At 44.9% G+C, this 21,413-nt stretch overlaps 1 protein-coding gene across 2 annotated transcripts in view; it reads right to left on the bottom strand.

Moving 5' to 3' along the window:
• b4galt2 (UDP-Gal:betaGlcNAc beta 1,4- galactosyltransferase, polypeptide 2) overlaps positions 1 to 21,413 on the bottom strand; it is a 207,017-nt gene that overhangs the window by 7,885 nt on the left and 177,719 nt on the right. For both annotated transcript variants that reach the window (XM_066681709.1, XM_066681712.1), the window contains exon 6: positions 18,896 to 19,000. In XM_066681709.1, the coding sequence (XP_066537806.1) occupies positions 18,896 to 19,000 (105 nt within the window). The remainder of the gene's footprint in view (positions 1 to 18,895; positions 19,001 to 21,413) is intronic.

Below are 21,413 nucleotides of genomic sequence, written 5' to 3'. Positions count from 1 at the left end.
TGTTGCTATAGATACGTGCTGATTTACCTTATATTTTACTAACAAACAACGAACTTACATTTACGTTTCGGCATAGTTGCTGGAGATGAGGGTGGGTACACAAGCTTTGCCTGACGTAAACAAGGACTACTGATGTGCAGACTGACCAATTAAATGTTTACAGAGAAGGTTATCGACCAATAATGGTAGCTCTACAGTCAGACCGTCCAATCAGAAGATTTAGTCTACTTCACCACGCCCCCTTCTCACTCAAGCGAACCAATCGGAGTAGGGGAGGGCGGGACTTGTTTGTGAACGAAACGCTTCTCGAAGTTCTATGTAAGCTCTAGAAAAACAAAATCCCGGCTGTTTGTGAAATTCCACCCAGACATTTTTTTAAGTCTAAAAAAGAGGACATGTCCGGGTAAAAGAGATCGAATCGAATATCGAGTGCCTTCATTTTTACCCCCACCTTAAATTTAGAATACATTTCTGAACCTGTTTCTACCTTAAACGATGCTCAACAACTTTCTGACACCAACATCCACCTTAAACCATTCAACCACATTTTCCTTGTGCACTAGGAGCTGTTTGAAATAAACATGCCTTTTAAATATACTTCCACTTTGCCTCTGTAACAAAGGTTTCCAGAAATTGGTTTCCAAAAATACAATAAGAGTGAGGTTTATACGGTTCTGATATTGATCCCCTTTTAAAGTGACACGACTTTTACAGCTTTACAGAAGGCAAACAGAATTTAGTTCTATTTTTGTCTAAACTTCATTTAAATGAGTGTACAAAGTGCTGCTAATTTTTGTTATTCAATATAAAATGTGCTCAAATGATATCTTTGCAGCACATTTTAACAATACTGATATTCATGGTATTCATACCATTTCATGTCTACTGTCCATTCACTTTACAAAACAACAGCCCCAGGCCATTATCCCTCCTCCAGTAAACCTTACTGCTGTCACTGCAATCTGGCTGGTACCGTTTCTCCTGGCATCTGTCAAATCCCGATTCATCCGTCAGACTGCTAGACACTGAGGTGTGATTCATCAGTCCAGAGAATACGATTTCACTGCTCCAGAGTCCAGGCCTGCTTTACCACACACCAGCTGTTGCTTGGCATTTTACTTAGTGGGCAGCTGTCGGGACATGGAAACCTATGGAAGCCTATCAAAGCTGTGGATGGATATCTCATGAGCTGACCTTGCATCCAGAGGCACAATGGATCTCTGTAGAGACTGGATGGTGAATTGTTTGCTCTATGCCTTCAAGCAGTTGGTGGCATCCACTTCCTGGTGTTCAGAGCTATGGCTGCCCCCCTGTAGGAGCCATCTGTGAGTTATTTTAAAAGTGAAATTGGTCCAAATCCAATACAGGTGTGTCAGTGTGAACAGCATTTTCAGTTCAGATCTGGGTCACTTTGGGATGTGCTCCGTACACAGCAGTGTGACTCTGTATGAAAGGTACAGGTCGGAATTTGTGCCACTTTTATGTCAGTCCATCTGGACATTTCTCATCATTTCATTCTGCCAGGAAATCTGAATCTGTTTGATCTGTGTCTGTCCGTACAAAACAATTTCTTTTTAATTCAAATTATTGAGGTCAAAGAAAATTGGGTTTCTGTCACTCATTTAGACTGCTTCTAAAAACATTTGTGAAAGAATGGGTCGCTCTCAGGAGCTCAGTGCAATCCAGAGTGGTACTGTGATAAGATGCAACCTGTGCAACAAGTCCAGTCATGAAATAACCTCACTACTAAATATTCCACAGTCAAATGTTAATGGTATTATAACAAAGTGGAAGAGTTTGGAAACAACAGCAACTCGGCCACAAAGTGGTAGGCCACGTAAAATGACAGGGAGAGATCAGCGGATACTGAGACACACAGTGCACAGAAGTCGGCAACTTTCTGCAGAGTCAATCGCTAACTTCATGTGGCCTTCAGATTAGATTAAGAACAGTGTGTAGAAAGCTTCAAGGAATGAGCTTCCATGGGTGAGCAGTTGCATACAAGCCTATCATCACCAAGCCAATGAAAAGCATCGAATGCAGTGAGGTACAGCAGGCTGCCACTGGACTCTACAGCAGTGCAAACTTGTCCTCTGGAGTGGTGAATCACACTTCTTCATCTGGAGATTCAATGGGCAAGTCTGGGTTTGGCGGTTGCCAGAGGAACGGCTGTTGTCTGACTGCATTGTGCCAAGTGTAAAGTTTGGTGGAGAGGGGATTATTGTTCAAGGTTGTTTTTCAGAGTAGGGCTAGGCCCTTAGTTCCAGTGAAAGGGACTCTTAATGCTTCACAGTACCAAGAGATTTTGGATAATTTCATGCTTCCAACTTTGTGGGAACAGTTTGGGGACGGCTCCTTCTTGCTCTAAATTGACTGTGCACCAGTGCACAAAGCAAGGTCCATAAAGACATGGATGAGCAAGGTTGGTGTGGAAGAACTTCACCGGCCTGCACAGAGTCCTGACCTCAACTTGGTAAAACACCTTTGAGATGAATTAGAGCGGAGACTGTGAGCCAGGCCTCGTCCCACATCAGTGTCTGACCTCACAAATGCGCTTCTCGAAGAAAGGTAAAAAAAAATCCCATAAACACACTCCTAAACCTTGTGGAAAGCCTTTCCAAAAAAGTTGAAGCTGTCATAGTGGCAAAGGGTTAGGCAACATCATATTAAACCCCATGGATTAAAAATGTGATGTCACTCAATTTAATATGCGTGGGACAGCAGACGAGTGAATACTTTTGGCAATTTAGTGTAGGACACTTTACAAAGACTGTGTGAAGAGCAGAACAAAGCCTCCAGAGTTGTTCAGTAAATCAGGATTGGGTCACTTTCACTTGCTGTGTGAACATAGCTTTTGACACCTGCTGGAGGCTTTTGGTATAACTTTTGTTAAACACATCTGGCTAATGTAAGTAGTGTAGGTGACATCAGCACTTTCAGGGTTTCCAAATTCTTGTTTTTTTTTAGATTTTTGCCTTTATTTGTTCCCTCTAAAAAAACAATGAATGAAATTGAATGAAAGGAACTGTGTGAACTCAGGTTGCAAAAAAAGTCACTACCCTCCTGGGTGTCTCCATTTTATGATAACAACAAGTTGACTGGGGAAGCCGAGGCAGTGCAGAGATGTCATGAACTCAATTGGGAGATGTGGCATCTTCTGACAGTACAAAGTTTAGAGTCCCTCATCTTGTCAGTTTGCCCCATTCCTCTGCCAGTGTTTTTGGAGATTGCATGGCTGTGTTTGATTTACAGGTTTTCCCAAATGTTTCCAGAAACTTGGCTCAATTGATCAAAACTGTAAATCCAAAACAGTATATTACTTTGTCAAAAAGCCACAAAACACTTGTAAAATGAAACACAGCACTTAAAACCATGTTCTCTCTCCTCAAAACTGATTCCTTTCACTACACACAGCTATTATATGATTATCTCTTACAGAGCATCAAATATACACAGATATGACAAGTTCAAAACACAACCATCAAACGCGTAGATGGAGGCTTTTCCGTAATGAGGCCATGTTACATATTCAAATGCATAGGAGTGTATCCATCATCCATTCATGTAACCATTATCCAATTCAGGGTCACGGTGGGTCCAGAGTCTACCTGGAATCATTGGGCGCAAGGCAGGAATACACCCTGGAGGGGGCGCCAGTCCTTCACAGGGCAACACACACACTCACACCTACGGACAGTTTTGAGACGCCAATCCACCTACCAATGTGTGTTTTTGAACTGTGGGAGGAAACCGGAGCACCCGGAGGAAACCCACGCAGACACAGAGAGAACACACCACACTCCTCACAGACAGTCACCCGGAGGAAACCCACGCAGACACAGAGAGAACACACCACACTCCTCGCAGACAGTCACCCGGATGAAACCCACGCAGACACAGAGAGAACACACCACACTCTAGACAGTCACCTGGAGGAAACCCTCGCAGACACAGAGAGAACACACCACACTCCTCACAGACAGTCACCCGGAGGAAACCCACGCAGACACAGAGAGAAAACACCACACTCCTCATAGACAGTCACTCGGAGGAAACCCACGCAGACACAGAGAGAACACACCACACTCCTCACAGACAGTCACTCGGAGGAAACCCTCGCAGACACAGAGAGAAAACACCACACTCCTCATAGACAGTCACTCGGAGGAAACCCTCGCAGACACAGAGAGAAAACACCACACTCCTCATAGACAGTCACTCGGAGGAAACCCTCGCAGACACAGAGAGAAAACACCACACTCCTCATAGACAGTCACTCGGAGGAAACCCACGCAGACACAGAGAGAAAACACCACACTCCTCATAGACAGTCACTCGGAGGAAACCCACGCAGACACAGAGAGAACACACCACACTCCTCACAGACAGTCACCTGGAGCGGGACTTGAACCCAGGAGTATAGTATCCAAGTACTAATTGGGAATCATGAAGTTGAATTTGAAGGCCAGGTGTTTCCAGGTGACCAAAGTTTCCTAAATGCTGCAGTGTGTGTTTAGAGATTTGGCATATTGTGGGAGGTGACAGTGCAGTTTCTTCACTTCCTCCATTTTCTAGCTGGTCCTGAGGCTCAAACCAGTGACCTTCTGCCTCTAGCAAGTCACTCTGGATAAGAGCATCAGCTAAATGCCTTAAATGTTAATGTTTATGTTAATGTTAATGAAAATTTAAATGTAATTTATTCATTGATTTTTGCTGCCAATAGCAGTGCAGTACACACCTCTGGGTTGGTGCTTGAAGGAAAACAAACTAATGCAGCTCCAGTGCTTTCAAATTCATTGCATATATGTTTTAAAAATGAGTCAAATTAGTTCTTAAATTGTAGGGAGCTAAAAAAGATGAGGCTAAAACTATGAAAAATCTGTCTAATCTTGTTGAGGTCAACTTGGAATCAACACTCTCCACATCCCCTCTGGCTATTGCTTTCGACCCTCTCTAAGTACATAATCCTTGCTAGCTCGTTCTGTACTTTCTGCAGCCTGACCTTCAGCATTTTGTAATGATACAGCATCATGGAGCATAGCCTGAGTACAGATTATTCGAGGTCTCTATGTCCAAATACTTTACCATGCTAGCTAACAGCTTGTCTAGATGCAATCCTTTTGTAGCCACATATTCCACGGTCTTGATGTAATTCATACATAACACCTATTTTTTTTACGGGAACACTTCAGTGTTACAGGAAAAGTAAACAGTCCTCTGCTTTGTATTCCAAGAACAATAAAGCACACTCTGTCTCTGTGCAGTGATATTCATAAAACAACCGATCCTTCACTGTGAAAGCCTCTCTCCTCAGGCTGGACTCTGTGTCCTTACTTTTATCCCCAACAGCATACGAAAACAGTGATCAAACTCTGCAGTGCCCTTCCTGTTACCGATGTACAAGAAGAGCAATAAAGGTCCTAGAATGGAACCCTGAGGAACCCCACAAACGATCATCACTCTGTATCTGTCCCAACTCTGTTCCTTTGTGACTATAATAACATAAGCGACATGTGCAGCAATAATACAATCGTTATCAGATTTCAGCAGTTATCTGATTATTCGAACAGTCATGTAGATCCATTTCTTATATTGGATTAAAGCCAAGATCAGATTTTAAAGACAAAAACTGGATGGTAGCTATGTAATTAGGTTTTTAATCACATGTTTCTCATACTCTAAGACAGATAAAACAAGAATATATTAAGATGTGTTCCCTGGAAAACATTAAACACACATTTTTCACCATGACAACCATGAAGTCAACTCGTTCTTTCATCTCACATAACCACTTCATCCTGATGAGGGGTGTGGTGTGTCTAGAGCCTAGCAGGAATTATTGGGCACAAGGCAGGAAAACACTCTGGACAGAGCACCAATCCATCAACCGGCAACAGTTACTCACCCAGTCACTCACACCTATGGACAGTTTCACACACTCACCCAGTCACTCACTCACACACACACACACACATATGGACTGTTTCACACACTCACCCAGTTACTCACTCACACACACACACACACACACACACACACATGGACTGTTTCACACACTCACCCAGTTACTCACTCACACACACACACACACACACACACCTATGGACAGTTTCACACACTCACCCAGTCCCTCACACACACACACACATATGGACTGTTTCACACACTCATCCAGTCACTCACACACTCACACCTGTAGACAGTTTCACACATTCACCCAGTCACTCTCACACACACACACACACACACATATGGACTGTTTCACACACTTACCCAGTCCCTCACACACTCACACCTGTGGACAGTGTCACACACTCACCCAGTCACTCACACACTCACACCTGTATACAGTTTCACACACTCACCCAGTCACTCACACACACACACACACACACACACACATATGGACTGTTTACACACTCACCCAGTCACTCACACACTCACACCTGTGGACAGTTTCACACATTCACCCAGTCACTCACACACTCACACCTGTGGACAGTTTCACATACTCACCCAGTCACTCACACACTCACACCTGTGGACAGTGTCACACACTCACCCAGTCACTCACACACACACACACACACACATATGGACTGTTTACACACTCATCCAGTCACTCATACACTCACATCTGTGGACAGTGTCACACACTCACCCAGTCACTCACACACTCACACCTGTGGACAGTGTCACACACTCACCCAGTCACTCACACACTCACACCTGTGGACAGTGTCACACACTCATCCAGTCACTCACACCAGTGGACAATGTCACACACTCACCCAGTCACTCACACACCCAGTCACTCACACACTCACACCAGTGGACATTGTCACACAATCACCCAGTCACACCTGTGGACAGTGTCACACACTCATCCAGTCACTCACACCAGTGGACAATGTCACACACTCACCCAGTCACTCACACACTCACACCAGTGGACAGTTATTGGAGAAATATTAAGCAATAGTAAAGATACACATTCTGTATTAATAACTGAGCATGTAAACACCAGAAATACATTTACATTTATTTACATTTATGCATTTGGCAGAAGCTTTTATCCAAAGCGACTTACAAAAGAGGATCTAACATTCGATATATAAATAAAAATTCAACCACAGTATTAAACATAGACATTTCTCATCACATTCTCTCCTGACGTTGAACAGTAAAGAACTAGAGAAACACTCAAGCTGAAATTAACAAACACATAAACACACCCATTCTGAAGTCAGCTGGCTGTGTTAGAGCAGGACAGAAACATTACAGGGCAGTGGTACTCCAGGGTAAGGTCTGTGGAAAGCATTGCCAGATTGCTTCTTTAGTTCTTCGCCAAAAATGATCAAACTCCGATTGACAGCCTAAAATGGCACTCGTCTCAAACATCTGTCAACATTTTAATAATTAGGTAAATTACACAGCCATCAGCCTGACTTTGATAATACATTTCTGAGCTCTCTCGCCACTCTCTGGATTGCCTTTTGATATGTTAGTCAGTCGTCAGATGGCACTGTTGATGTGTTTAAAACCATTTTTTATATTTCTTGTAAAAAATGATCTAAAAAATACTAAGACTAGGGACAAACAAATGGAAATCATTTAAAAAAGATGTTGCCCTTTGCTCCTGCTACTATGCGCCCAAATTGGTGGAAAACAGCCCAATCTGGCAACTCTGTCTGTAAAGAACCACTGTTCCAAACAAACTGCAGGCCACAGAAAATCATCTAACACTAATGTTTTACAGTCTGCTTTAAAAAAGTTTTTTTTTCTACAATTCTGGACAGAATGTCTACTTGTCTGTAGCAGTGATTCCTGATTCAGACCTCAGGGATCCACAAACAGTCTGGATTCCTTTATCTTAGCTCCAAACACAATGAACCAAGCAATCACATACACTGACTACCTGCCGAAATGCTGAGAGCTGGGGAAAAGGCAGGAATATAAACTGTCTTAGGGGTTCTCAAGGTCTGGACTGGTAAGCACTGGCCTGCAGATCATTTCTCAGCCAACATTTCAGAGTTTTCAGCCTGCTGGGTACCTCTAGTGGGAGCTAGCTTAACACCAAGTTGCATCATTTTAGACATTTTGTACTCCTACTCTGTAAAAACGATGATTTTGACATCAAGGTCAGGATTTTCAGAGGTTGCTTGCTAGGAAGTTTCCTTTATTTCAGCACTGAAAGAACAAGGAGAAGGTTCTCATTTACAGGCAATGCTGTGAGGGCAGTGTGTGGCGAGTGGGGTCAGCACACCCAGGGATTAAGTACCTTGCTCGAGTCCTCAGGGAACTCCATTTCCCTGCAGTACTGACCTGCGACTGAACCTGCAACCCTTCATTTAACCACTAGGTCTGTACTACAGCTGAAACACACATCCCTGTCAGCTGGGACGTTAGGGACCACTACCTATGCCCTGCTATTATTCAGTGCCAGAAAAAGTTCTTAAAAAATGACATCTGCCTGAAGACTTTCCGCTTAATTGACTTGGAACCTGTGGTAGAAGCCACAACAAAGGCGAACGGCATTAAATGAGTCCTCCCAAAGCCTGGGGTGATTTATACCCAGCTATCAACTTCCATATCATCGGGCAAGCCTGCAAAGCCTATTAGTGCCGCTAGACTGTCCAAAGCCGATGATTTATGCCCACAGGTTGAATGACATTAGCGCGTATGAGAGGGCTCATATTGGACCGGAGTTAATATTCATGAAGTCCGGTGTGCAGAAGTGCTAACTAATCAGAGGAATGTTGATTAATAGTCCACTGCCTTCCTCTGGCAAGTGTGGTGTCTCATTACTGAGGCTGCTGCTCTTTCGCTAAAGTGACCAAACAAAGGCAGTCATGGCAGTGACAGAGTGGTAGAGAGGGTAAACATTCATCAAGAGAAAAAAAAGCAAGTGGGCAAACAGTACCAGAGCCTGTGGAGCAGAACCACCTTCCCATCGCTGTCCTCTCTCCCTTTCCCACTCTCTCGTTCTCCTCGGTCTTTATCTACAGGACGAACCCGCAGCATGCAGTTATTATAGGGGATAGGACACCAGATAGGACCCCAGGCTGACACTCACATTAAACACATTCAGGGGTCATCCTGGAGTTCACTAGCTCTAGGCAAATCCATTCATTCTCAGGTGGCCTAAGTTGGGACACCTATTAAACCAGGGAAGAACTTTGCAGTTGCAGTGTTAGATGTAATCTGCTATTTTACAGTTGTATATGGGTCTGAGCTTTCAGAGCTTGTAGCGTTGGCGCTCTAAACATTCAAAAAGCATGGTAGAACATAAACCAGGCAAGCGTAGTTGTACCAGGCTGCCTTCAGCGGCATAGAGTTTGCCACACAGGTGTCAACAATGAGAAGGTGGTGTCCAAAATACATTCATTCATTCATTCATTGTCTGGAGCCCTTATCCAGTTCAGGATCGCGGTGGGTCCAGAGCCTACCTGGAATCATTGGGCGCAAGGCGAGAATACACACTGGAGGGGGCGCCAGTCCTTCACAGGGAGTCCAAAATACATACCTTCATAATAAGATACCTTTGGTGCTTCATATCAATGTCTTAGTTTACATATGTTATTTATTCTGTGATCTTGTGGTACAGACAAATGTAGAGTAACACAGCTCCAGGGTCCTCGGGTTGTGGGTTCGAGACCCATTCCAGGTGACTGTCTGAGTCACCAATGCACCTACTAATGTGTTTTTTCCCTCCTGAGGACACCTCTAGCAGGGCTCTTTATGGATTCAAAAAAGTTATTTAGTATAACATTCATTCATTCATTCATTATCTGTAACCCTTATCCAGTTCAGGGTCGCGGTGGGTCCAGAGCCTACCTGGAATCATTGGGCGCAAGGCGAGAATACACCCTGGAGGGGGCGCCAGTCCTTCACAGGGCAATACAGACACACACACACATTCACTCACACCTACGGACACTTTTGAGTCACCAATCCACCTACCAATGAGCACCTGGAGGAAACCCACGCAGACACAGGGAGAACACACCACACTCCTCACAGACAGTCACCCGGAGGAAACCCACGCAGACACAGGGAGAACACACCACACTCCTCACAGACAGTAACCCGGAAGAAACCCACGCAGACACAGGGAGAACACACCAACTTCTCACAGACAGTCACCCGGAGGAAACCCACGCGGACACGGGGAGAACACACCACACTCCTCACAGACAGTCACCCGGAGGAAACCCATGCAAACACAGAGAGAACACACCACACTCCTCACAGACAGTCACCCGGAGCGGGAATCGAACCCACAACCTCAAGCCCCTGGAGCTGTGTGACTGCGCCACCGTGCCGCCCTTTAGTGTAACAGCAACGGTTTGGAAATTTAAGGTGGAAAGCTTTATTCCCCTAGCAACCAAACAAACAAATATAAAATAACAAGTTTCAGCTTCATCCTATTGTCCACATCTTTTTAAAATTCTGGGCCCATCTAATTAATTTAACGTCCTGTAACTGACCAAACCACAAACCGAAGCTGGGTTTTAACCAGGATATTGGAGCTATAGTTTAGTGGATCTTGTGTTAGGCAGCAAGTGGGGGATTGTGCTGCAGGACAGCTGAGTTTAACAAACATTTTTATACCACTGTGTATCTTCACACTATTTACCTTCACAACAATATTTGAAGCAAAGCCACAGACCCAGATGACACAACAATAACTTTAGCAAAATGGAGCCAGGCCAGTCACTAAATCAGTCAGAGAGTAAGGGAAATCGCCTCTCTAGACCAGCCTGCTAGGCACTTTGGCCATGATTCCACAAATGGAGGGTGTTATTAGCTGCAAGGAAACAAACACCAGCAATAAATACAGCAAACTGTAAGCAACATCATAGTAAACAGTGCACATCAACCTAGCAACCACATGGAATACCAAAGCAAACATACTAACATATCCTCTAACAGTCTAATTTTGGACATAATAGCAACCACCTAACAATAACGTTAACATCCACCCGGGATACCATACCAGCCATTTAAACGAGATAACCTCTAATACTGATCCATTAAACACCAAGTAATACTTTAGCAACGGCACCCTGGGAACCACCTGGGAACTACATAAACTGCAATTACTTCTGTGGCATGTCAATATTTATGGAGGTTTGGGCAGCGGTGAAATGTACATTGCTGTTGTCCAAATCACATAGTTTTTGCTCACTAACAGTAGACAATGAATGACTGAATCTTTGTGCCTGCAAGTATTCACTTCTCCAAGCAAATGAACAATCTTTCTGGATTGTACAGCCCTTGTAATGGCATTTTCCGCAAGCAGGCTTTCAAGCCTGTGATTAAGGACACTACAAGATGTTTGTTTATCTAATAGACTGCCCTCAGAATTAGTCCATGATTAAGATATGACAGACTCCTGCTGTAATCAACTCTAATGGAGCAGAGCCGAGGTTCTTACACCCCTAATCAAACAGGAGGCCAGCCACACACTCCTACATAGGAGAAACCAGAAATTCACACATGCTGTCTACTCCAGCTGCTTAAACAGACAGCCATCGTCATCAACATCTAAGGGCTCTTCAACCTTCTTAGAGCATTTTAGCTAAGACTAAACCACTTATCATGCACAAGGAGCCATCTTGAATTAACCCCCACCACCCCCCTACAAAAAAAATCAAGGGTGATCTTTGAGAAAAAGCTCTCTCTCTCTCTCTCTCTCTCACTCCCCTTCTCCATCTCTCTCTTTCTCTCCTTCCTTTGTAATGCTAATGGTCATATATGAATCAGAGCTTAAAAGGAGCTGTGTCTTCCAGTCTATCGCGTCTTGACGAAGGAGAATGAGCAGAAATCTGTCAGAGAAACAGAGGACAGGCGTTAAACACAATGGCTCTGATTCAGTCCCACTTTGACTATGGATCTTCATCTGTGTCTTGTGAATAGCTAGTTCATCCTCCAGCTAGGGACCAGCTGACAGCATACTTAGGACTTCTTAAAAAAGACAAAGTGATAGGAAGTGTAACTGTGCTAGTTTGATTCGGAAAAAACAGGCATTTATTGGAGAAATGGAACAGGATCTGGCTGGACTAGCTCTGGAGATAAACCTCCAGAAACCTTCCCTTATAGTTAATGAATATCAGTGCTATAAGGTGCACTTACAGTTTGTAAAATATTCCATAAAAAAGCACAACAACAAATGGGAACCCTATGGTGAATCCCTTTCACCCTTTAGCCCTGCCCCTCCCTTATGCCTAGGGGTTAGGGGTGTCCCAATTCTTGTTGGGATAGAGGGGTAGGGCCAATGTGGATGACTATATACCCTTTTTCAGGGGCATGCTTCAAATGAAGGGTTATGAATGCCTTGTTAATCACCAGAGAGACCCTTCGCAGCATCCAATGGAATGTAAATATTTTCTCCTTTAAAAACTATGCTAAACATTGATGCTACATTAAACTAAAATAATACAGTGTGTTATGACCCTTTCTTCAAAACAAGGAGAAAACATTGCTAGTAGAATGCTGATGTCCCGGTATTTAGCTGTAAATTTAAGTTCCAACTTAAATGGTGATGGAATTCCATTACAGCACCTGAGTCTACTGCAATATTTAAGGTACTTAATTAAGCTACTGGATCCAGTTCAGAGTGGGTGATAATACAGGATTAATCAACGGTTTTGAAGGCATATGATGCTTTAAATTTAATTATGTTTATATCCAGCAGAATCCTCTGAGATCACTGCAGACTGGTAAAGCTGCTGATGATGTATCAGGCTCTTGAGGGTCGTCCTGAAGGGAGAGATGTTAATGAAAACAAGGGGTATGTGTGAAATTAACAAATGGGATTCACACCTAGAGAAGCTACACGTGGGTCAAAGGTCACCATGCTCAAAGCCAGCTGTTGGCTAGAATGGTATAACGCTCTCAGCAGGCAGTTGGACCTTTGAGATGAGGTGGAATGGTGATTTAGATCCAGAGCAAATCAACTATCAACAGTCAACAGCTATCAACGGCTCGCATGACTATTATTAAGTCCTCACAAAAATGTTCTAAACTCGAACCTTCGTAGAAGAGTTGATTCAGTTACCACAAAGAGAACAAGTTCCCTTTGAATTCAGAAGAAATGTTGGATAAGCAGGTGTTTACAGCCCTTCTGGGCATATAGTGTACCCGTCAATATGGAGGCCAATAGCTACGTAGCTTAAGACTCTAGCTTTGGGTCCTGTTTTAGCATCTACTGCAAGAGAATGCAATCCAAAAACTATAAATATAGAACAGCAGAGATGTAACACCAGGCAGAGCTGAGTTTCATCACCCACTGCCTGCGTGAGAACAGCAGAATGGTAAAGCCTTTTAATTGACCATTAATACAGTTATGCAAAGTGGAAGCATAATGAAAATTACAATTACACTCTTTGATGAGCAATTTCCATTGACTATTACCTCTGATGAACCATAATTAAAGCCCCTGCCAGTCCTGCTCATTTGTAAAGTGACATTTGGCTAATACAGCCTTACCTCAGACAGAGTGGGTTACCTTTGTCTTGGCGAAATGAAAGAGGCAGTGTTTACATATACAAAGGTCTGTTTTACCAGAGGGCACTGTGTACTGTGTTCAGAATTAAGACATTTAACCCAGGCCTTCCTCCATTCCAGTGCTTTCTTGTTGCAAACATGAACTCAAATGTATCTTTCTGTGTTTAACCAGGGTTGTAGTATGTGATTTTGAGCTGATTTTCAGTCTGGCGAGGTCTGGGCAGTTTGCCTCTTGTCTAAGATTAGGGGTCAGTCACACTGACACAAAAATCGATTGATTATGGAAAGAGCACTCCCTCCAAATCAGGCTTTAGACCAGTCAGAGCATTTTAAACTAAAGATATCTTCCATCTCAGGACCTTGCCCAAACACATCTTTCCTCTCATGACCTTACCCCAGGAGCTGTTCCTACTCAGGACCTTTCACAAAGAGGTCTTTAGGTGACATCTCCACCCAGGACCTGCCAATCTTCTTGCTACCAAGGATCTCACTCAAAGACATCTTTCACCGAGGATCTTATGCAAATATGTCTTCTACCAAGGATTTCCTTCAAAACGTGCTTCCACTTAGGACCTCACCTAAAATGACTTCCACCCAGGACCTAACCCCAAGATGCCTTCCACTCAGGACCTCACTCAAAGGCATCTTCCACCCAGGATCTCACTCAAAGACCTCTTCAAGTAAGCATTGCCAATGCAGCAGTGGCAGGAAAAACTCACCAATAATCAACAGAAGAACCCATCCACCTCTGGTTAACACCAGAGCAAAACAAGTGCAGTTTATAAACATAGACCAGAAGGAATGAAGAATTAAAGAGCTATGAGTGTCTATAATGGTCTATAATGCCAGGTTAAGAGCTATATTAACAAAGTACAGTGAGAGGAAAGTGAAGAAAAAGCAGTTCTAGTTATAGCCCGCTCTCAGCTGTCAGCTGGTGGTGTGAAGTTGAGTGAGACTTTCCGGCACATGAAGAAGGCTCCACAAGAGATGGGCAGGAATCTGCAAAACCTGAAGTATGTTCTAGGGGACGTGTAGGTGCTGTCTCATGGTCGGCACTGACATCAGGGGGCCAGGGACACCCCAATTCAGACATCCTTTCTCCAGAAAGAAGCCTTCCCGACCTGGATTTCACCCAAAGACATCTTCCCACCCAGAACCTCACCCAAAAACATCTTCCATCCCAGGAGATCACCCAAAAACATCTTCCATCCCAGGAGATCACCCAAAAACATCTTCCATCCCAGGAAATCACCCAAAAACATCTTCCATCCCAGGAGATCACCCAAAAACATCTTCCATCCCAGGAGATCACCCAAAAACATCTTCCATCCCAGGAAATCACCCAAAAACATCTTCCATCCCAGGAGAGCACCCAAAGATGCCTTCCATCCCAAGAGATCACCCGAAGACCACAAACAATAACAGTAAGTCCTATCTAGAAGATAGGAAACATGAGGCATGTGATATAGAGAATGTGGTATATTTCTGAGCTTGACAGTGAGCTTCTATTGGTGGGAGTAGCAGGAGGGTCCGCAGGTAGATAATTATCTCAAAGCATGATGGAACCCAAATAAACCGCCTGTCAGTGACAGCGGGCCACTTCAGCGCTGCTGGATGGAGTTCATTACTGTCAGCACAGACAGACGCCCGTCTCTCTGCCACTCCTCCATCCCTCCCTCCCTCCAGTAAAGAGGAGTTTAACATGGAGCACTCAGCTAACGGAGAGGAGAGAGCTCATTATTTCCATTATCAGAATCAGTCACTGAGAGAGAGAGAGAGAGAGTAAGAGAGAGAGAGATACGAAGTGATCAGACTAGATCAGAGCAGAGAGATGTCTTAAATGAATGAGAGAAAGACAGGAAGAGAATAGATGAAAGAGAGAGAGAGAGAGAGAGGGAAAGAAGGGGGAGAGTAAATAGCAAATATAGGCCGAGTGGAGAGTGAGAGTGATGCTGAGAGAGAGAAAGAAAGAAAGAGCGATCCACTCTCTGCTGAGATGAGCTGAGCTGGGACTCATTGCAGAGAAAAGACCATTCCCCAACTTTTAATAGCTCCACTCCGTCTCTCTCTCTCGCTGCCCCTCTTTTCCTCTCTCTGAGATTCTTCTGCAGTTTGATGCTCCTCTGTGCTTTCTCTTCATCATAGAACAATCCATCAACACAACCCAAAATTCAAAGAGATGGAACCATCTTTCTTTTTTTAACTTCATCCACTGATGTCCATAAATACCCGGTCAAATCCAGCTCAGAATACACTCCTAACTCCACATGACGGCAAACAATCAAACCCTAGTCAAAGGATGAGACACAACTTTGTGTAAAGAGTTGTGTCCTAATCCAAATACAACATGGAAGACATTTAGGGGCTGGGAGGACAAGTCTTCTCAGTGAACACCAAACATTGGTATAAAATATATATGGTACGTATATAAACATCAAATAGCAGCTGTCTTTCTTAAAGAGACTCCTACACTGGAGCTGGAGGTAAAGTTCAAGTTTTAAGGCCATGAAGTAGATCCAGGTCTTTTTATGTTTCCATCATTCATGTTGTTGCTGGGTTTAATCTTTGTGACTCTGCTATTTCTGGAGTCGACTGTTGTTGCAATCACCTCCTTCACTCCACTTGATCACTCCACCAAACAGCATCGCAGCTCTAGACTGAGTAACATGAGGTCATCCTAAGTGTACTCACTTTGAGTCTAACCAGACTTCCAGATACATCAGGAGTGGAGAAATCAAATACTTGACTTGGGTCTTGTTTGGCCATGTGTTTGTTTCGTCCAGCCCTTGTGTTCCTTTTGTTGTGCCACCTGTCTTGTGTCTCTGGTTGTCTTCAGGTGTGCTTTGTCTTGGGTCCTTTCTTAAGCCTGTGTTTGTAGTTGTTCATTGTTGTTTTTGTGGGTGTTCCACATTGCTAATCAGTGTTTAAATAGTTACCCTTTTTCTTTGGTTTTCTTTCTCGATTGTGTGTATTAAAGCACCACAATCTAAGCACATGTATGCAGCTTCTGTGTCCTAGGCACCCACGCCTGCCTCACACAAATAAACAGCTGCAAAATCACATTCCTTTGACAATCTAACAGAGAGAGAGAGAGAAATGTAGGTGGCTAACGGTCACTCAAACCCAGTTCCTTTATCCAGTGTGTCACTGTTTAGTCGCTGAAATAGCAGCTAATTATTTTCCCCATGTAAACTAAACCCACATTTATTTGTTTGTTTCCAGAATTAAAACAAGGAGAAATCCCCTACCTGTGAACCTCTCTGTAAACTCTGCTAATCACAGCCATTTTGGTGTAAAGTCTTTGTCTTCAGATTTTAAAATAGCAGCTCATTAAAAGTTTTAGAGAGAAGCTGCCAGATTGTTGACTGCTTGCTCTACTCCACTGCTTCCTCATGTAGTAGAGATCAATACAAAGATGTAGCCAATACAGCCAATGAGTTGACTTGAATATTTAGTGGATGCTAATGCCCCCTATGGGGTGGCACAATTGTGCAGCAGGTAGTGTCTTCAGGGACCTGGAGGTTGTGGGTTCAAGTCCCGCTCCGGGTGACTGTCTGTGAGGAGTGTGGTGTTCTCTCCCTGTGTCTGCGTGGGTGTCCTCCGGGTGACTGTCTCTGAGGAGTGTGGTGTGTTCTCCCTGTGTCTGCGTGGGTTTCCTTCGGGTGACTGTCTGTGAGGAGTGTGGTGTGTTCTCTCTGTGTCTGGGTGGGTTTCCTCCGGGTGACTGTCTGTGAGGAGTGTGGTGTGTTCTCCCTGTGTCTGCGTGGGTGTCCTCCAGGTGACTGTCCCTGAGGAGTGTGGTGTGTTCTCCCTGTGTCTGCGTGGGTTTCCTTTGGGTGACTGTCTGTGAGGAGTGTGGTGTGTTCTCACTGTGTCTGCGTGGGTTTCCTCCAGATGACTGTCTGTGAGGAGTGTGGTGTGTTCTCTCTGTGTCTGCGTGGGTGTCCTCCGGGTGACTGTCTGTGAGGAGTGTGGTGTGTTCTCTCTGTGTCTGCGTGGGTTTCCTCCGGGTGACTGTCTTTGAGGAGTGTGGTGTGTTCTCACTGTGTCTGCGTGGGTTTCCTCCGGATGACTGTCTGTGAGGAGTGTGGTGTGTTCTCTCTGTGTCTGCGTGGGTTTCCCCTGTGTGTGTGTGTGTGTGTGTGACTCCCTGTGAAGGACTGGCGCCCCCTCCAGGGTGTGTTCCCACCTTGCGCCCAGGAATTCCGGGTAGGCTCTGGACCCACAGCGACCCTGAACTGGATAAGTGTTACAAACAATGAATGAATTAAATAATGTGCCTTATGAACTCCCAGCACACGTAACCTATGAGTAATAGTATTGTTCCTGAGTAAAACTTGACTTGCAGAGATACCAAAGCAGCAGCACATAAAACCACAGAGCAGTGGATGAGTCCAGCATCTATTAGTCAAGGAAATGAAGATAGAGACTAAGGTGACCATGCTCAATGCCAAGTCTTGTCTAGAGGGGTATTAATCCTGAGCTGTGGAGCAGTGGAACAGGGCACCATCCAATACCCTTGAAATTAGTTGGGATCCAACATCACAAATCATCTAGCATCATTAACTGACCTCATTCCTGCTCCCATGGCTGCCATCGAACACCACGACAATGTTCTAGCAACATATATAAAGCCTTCCCAGAAGAGTAGAAGCTGAGAATGCTGAAAAAGGGAGCAAACTCCCCTTCATTTCAGGGTAAAAAAAAAAACAAAAAACAAAAAAAAAACTGTGAGAAAGTGGGTGTCTAAACTCTCTGCTGTGTGTTGTAAATAGATTTAAGGGAATGAAACTAGTTCTAACAGCTCCATCGGGTCTGAAAAAGGAAAAAGTTGAAGGCAAGTTCACATTAGGACACTGTTCTTCTGCTCCATTCTTTATGACTCACGCAAGCGGCCTTAAAAAAAGCACACGTCCTTCATTTAAAGCTCCTTTGTATGTTTGTATGGTTTTCCCCCAATTTACTCACTGCTACGGCATGATCCACGCACATCTCTATTCACACAGGATAGAGCTACCAATCTGCCAGAGCACAGGGAAGATTGTTTAGCTGGATCTACATCTTTCCCCCTCGCAGGCTCATTTAGGTGCTCATCAATTGACCAAATGACTGCACTGACCGAACTGAGGAGGGAAATCAATAATTCCTCCATTTTAAACACAGCCAATTACGGTTCTCTGTTCTCCCGAGGCAGAGGAGGTGCAATGGCACAACTGGGACCGGCAGCACAGAGCTACATTTATCCTTACATACAAGAGGGACGCACTACCTTAGAGTCATAACACATCCACAGAGGAGCATCATTACTGTTAAAAGTATTAAAATGGAATAAACATCTTTAATAAAACATAAAAATTAATTCAGCTTTGAGCAAAGAACTCACCTCTGAGGGTTTGGTTCATTGTGCTTGTCCCTCTCGTGTTTAATCATCCTGTACCGCCCAATCCGCACATCCGGCCGAGAGACCTTCATACCGTTCAGGGTAATCCTGAGAGAGAGAGAGAGAGAGAGGAAGGGAGGGAGGACAAACATTACAAAAAAAGGGTAATTGTTTTAAAGGGATAATTATAAAACAGAAGGAAGATGGGGAAGGATGAAAAGGCAGAAACACTGTGGGGTGTGTTCAGTGCTTTGAGTGTGTTCAGCAGTGTATTAGGTGAGTTCAGCAGTCCGTTGAGTGTGTTCAGCGGTGTGTTGGGTGAGTTTAGCAGTGTGTTGGGTGTGTTCAGCAGTGTGTCGGGTGTGTTCAGTGCATTGGGTGTGTTCAGCAGTTTGTTGGGTGAGTTTAGCAGTGTGTTGGGTGTGTTCAGCAGTGTGTTGGGTGTGTTCAGTGCATTGGGTGAAATCAGCAGTGTGTTGGGTGTGTTCAGCCATGCGTTGGGTGTGTTCAGTAGTGTATTGGGGTGTGTTCAGTGCATTAGGTGAGTTCAGCAGTTTGTTGGGTGTGTTCAGCAGTGTGTTGGGTGAGTTTAGCAGTGTGTTGGGTGTGTTCAGCAGTGTGTTGGGTGAGTTCAGAAGTTCGTTGGGTGTGTTCAGCAGTTTGTTGGGTGAGTTCAGTGCATTGGGTGTGTTCAGAGCATTGGGTGAGTTCAGCAGTGTGTCGGGTGAGTTCAGCAGTGTGTTGGGTGAGTTCAACAGTTCATTGGGTGTGCTCAGCAGTGTGTTGGATGAGTTCAGTGCATTGGGTGTGTTCAGCAGTGCATTGGATGAGTTCAGCAGTGGTGGGTGTGTTCAGCAGTGCATTGGGTGAGTTCAGCAGTTGTGGGTGAGTTCAGCAATGGTGGGTGTGTTCAGCAGTGCATTGGGTGAGTACAGCAGTGCATTGGGTGAGTTCAGCAGTGTGTTGGGTGTGTTCAGCAGTGCATTGGGTGACTTCAGCAGTTCGTTGGGTGTGTTCAGCAGTGTGTTGGGTGAGTTCAGTGCATTTGGTGTGTTCAGCAGTGTGTTGGGTGTGTTCAGCAGTGTGTTGGGTGAGTTCAGCGTTGTTGGGTGAGTTCAGGAGTGTGTTGGGTGAGTTCAGTGCATTTGGTGTGTTCAGCAGTTTGTTGGGTGAGTTCAGCAGTGGTGGGTGTGTTCAGCAGTGGTGGGTGTGTTCAGCAGTGTGTTGGGTGTGTTCAGTAGTTTGTTGGGTGTGTTCAGCAGTGTGTTGGGTGTGTTCAGCAGTGTGTTGGGTGAGTTCAGCAGTTTGTTGGGTGAGTTCAGCAGTGCGTTGGGTGAGTTCAGCAGTGCGTTGGGTGTGTTCAGCAGTGTGTTGGGTGTGTTCAGCAGTGGTGGGTGTGTTCAGCAGTTTGTTGGGTGTGTTCAGTGCATTGAGTGAGTTCAGCAGTGTGTTGGGTGAGTTCAGTGCATTGGGTGTGTTCAGCAGTGTGTTGGGTGTGTTCAGCAGTGTGTTGGGTGAGTTCAGGAGTGTGTTGGGTGAGTTCAGTGCATTGGGTGTGTTCAGCAGTTTGTTGGGTGAGTTCAGCAGTGGTGTGTGTGTGTTCAGCAGTGTGTTGGGTAAATTCTGAGATGTGTTTGGGTGTGTTCAGTAGTTTGTTGGGTGTGTTCAGTAGTTTGCTGGGTGTGTTCAGGAGTTTGTTGGGTGTGTTCAGTGCATTGGGTGAGTGCAGCAGTGGTGGGTTTCTTCAGCAGTGTGCTGAGTGTGTTCAGTGCATTGGGTGTGTTCAGTAGTGTGTTGGGTGAGTCCAGCAGTGCATTGGGTGTGTTCAGCAGTGGTGGGTGAGTTCAGCAGTGCAGTGGGTGAATTCAGTAGTGCATTGGGTGTGTTCAGCAGTGGTGGGTGTGTTCAGCAGTGCATTGGGTGAGTTCTGCAGTGCACTGGGTGTGTTCAGCAGAGGTGGGTGTGTTCAGCAATGCATTGGGTGAGTTCAGCAGTGGTGGGTGAGTTCAGTGCATTGGGTGTGTTCGGCAGTGTGTTGGGTGAGTTCAGCAGTTTGTTGCGTGAATTCAGCAGTGGTGGGTGTGTTCAGCAGTGTGTTGGGTGAGTTCAGCAGTGGTGGGTGTGTTCAGCAGTGGTGGGTGTGTTCAGCAGTGGTGGATGTGTTCAGCAGTGGTGGGTGTGTTCAGCAGTTTGTTGGGTGAGTTCAGCAGTGTGTTGGGTGTGTTCAGCAGTGTGTTGGGTGTGTTCCGCAGTTTGTTGGGTGTGTTCAGCAGTGTGTTCAGCAGTGGTGGGTGTGTTCAGCAGTGTGTTAGGTGTGTTCAGCAGTGGTGGGTGTGTTCAGCAGTGTGTTGGGTGTGTTCAGCAATGGTAGGTGTGTTTTGTGCATTGGGTGAGTTCAGCAGTGGTGGGTATGTTCAGCAGTGTGTTGGGTGAGTTCAGCAGTGTGGTGGGTGTGTTCAATGCATTGGGTGAGTTCAGCAGTGTTGGGTGATTTCAGCAGTGGTGGATGTGTTCAGCAGTG

The sequence above is a fragment of the Hoplias malabaricus genome, chromosome 9, assembly GCF_029633855.1.
Source record: "Hoplias malabaricus isolate fHopMal1 chromosome 9, fHopMal1.hap1, whole genome shotgun sequence".
NCBI classification, from domain to species: Eukaryota; Metazoa; Chordata; class Actinopteri; order Characiformes; family Erythrinidae; genus Hoplias; species Hoplias malabaricus.
This window is presented reverse-complemented; position numbering and strand designations above follow the sequence as displayed.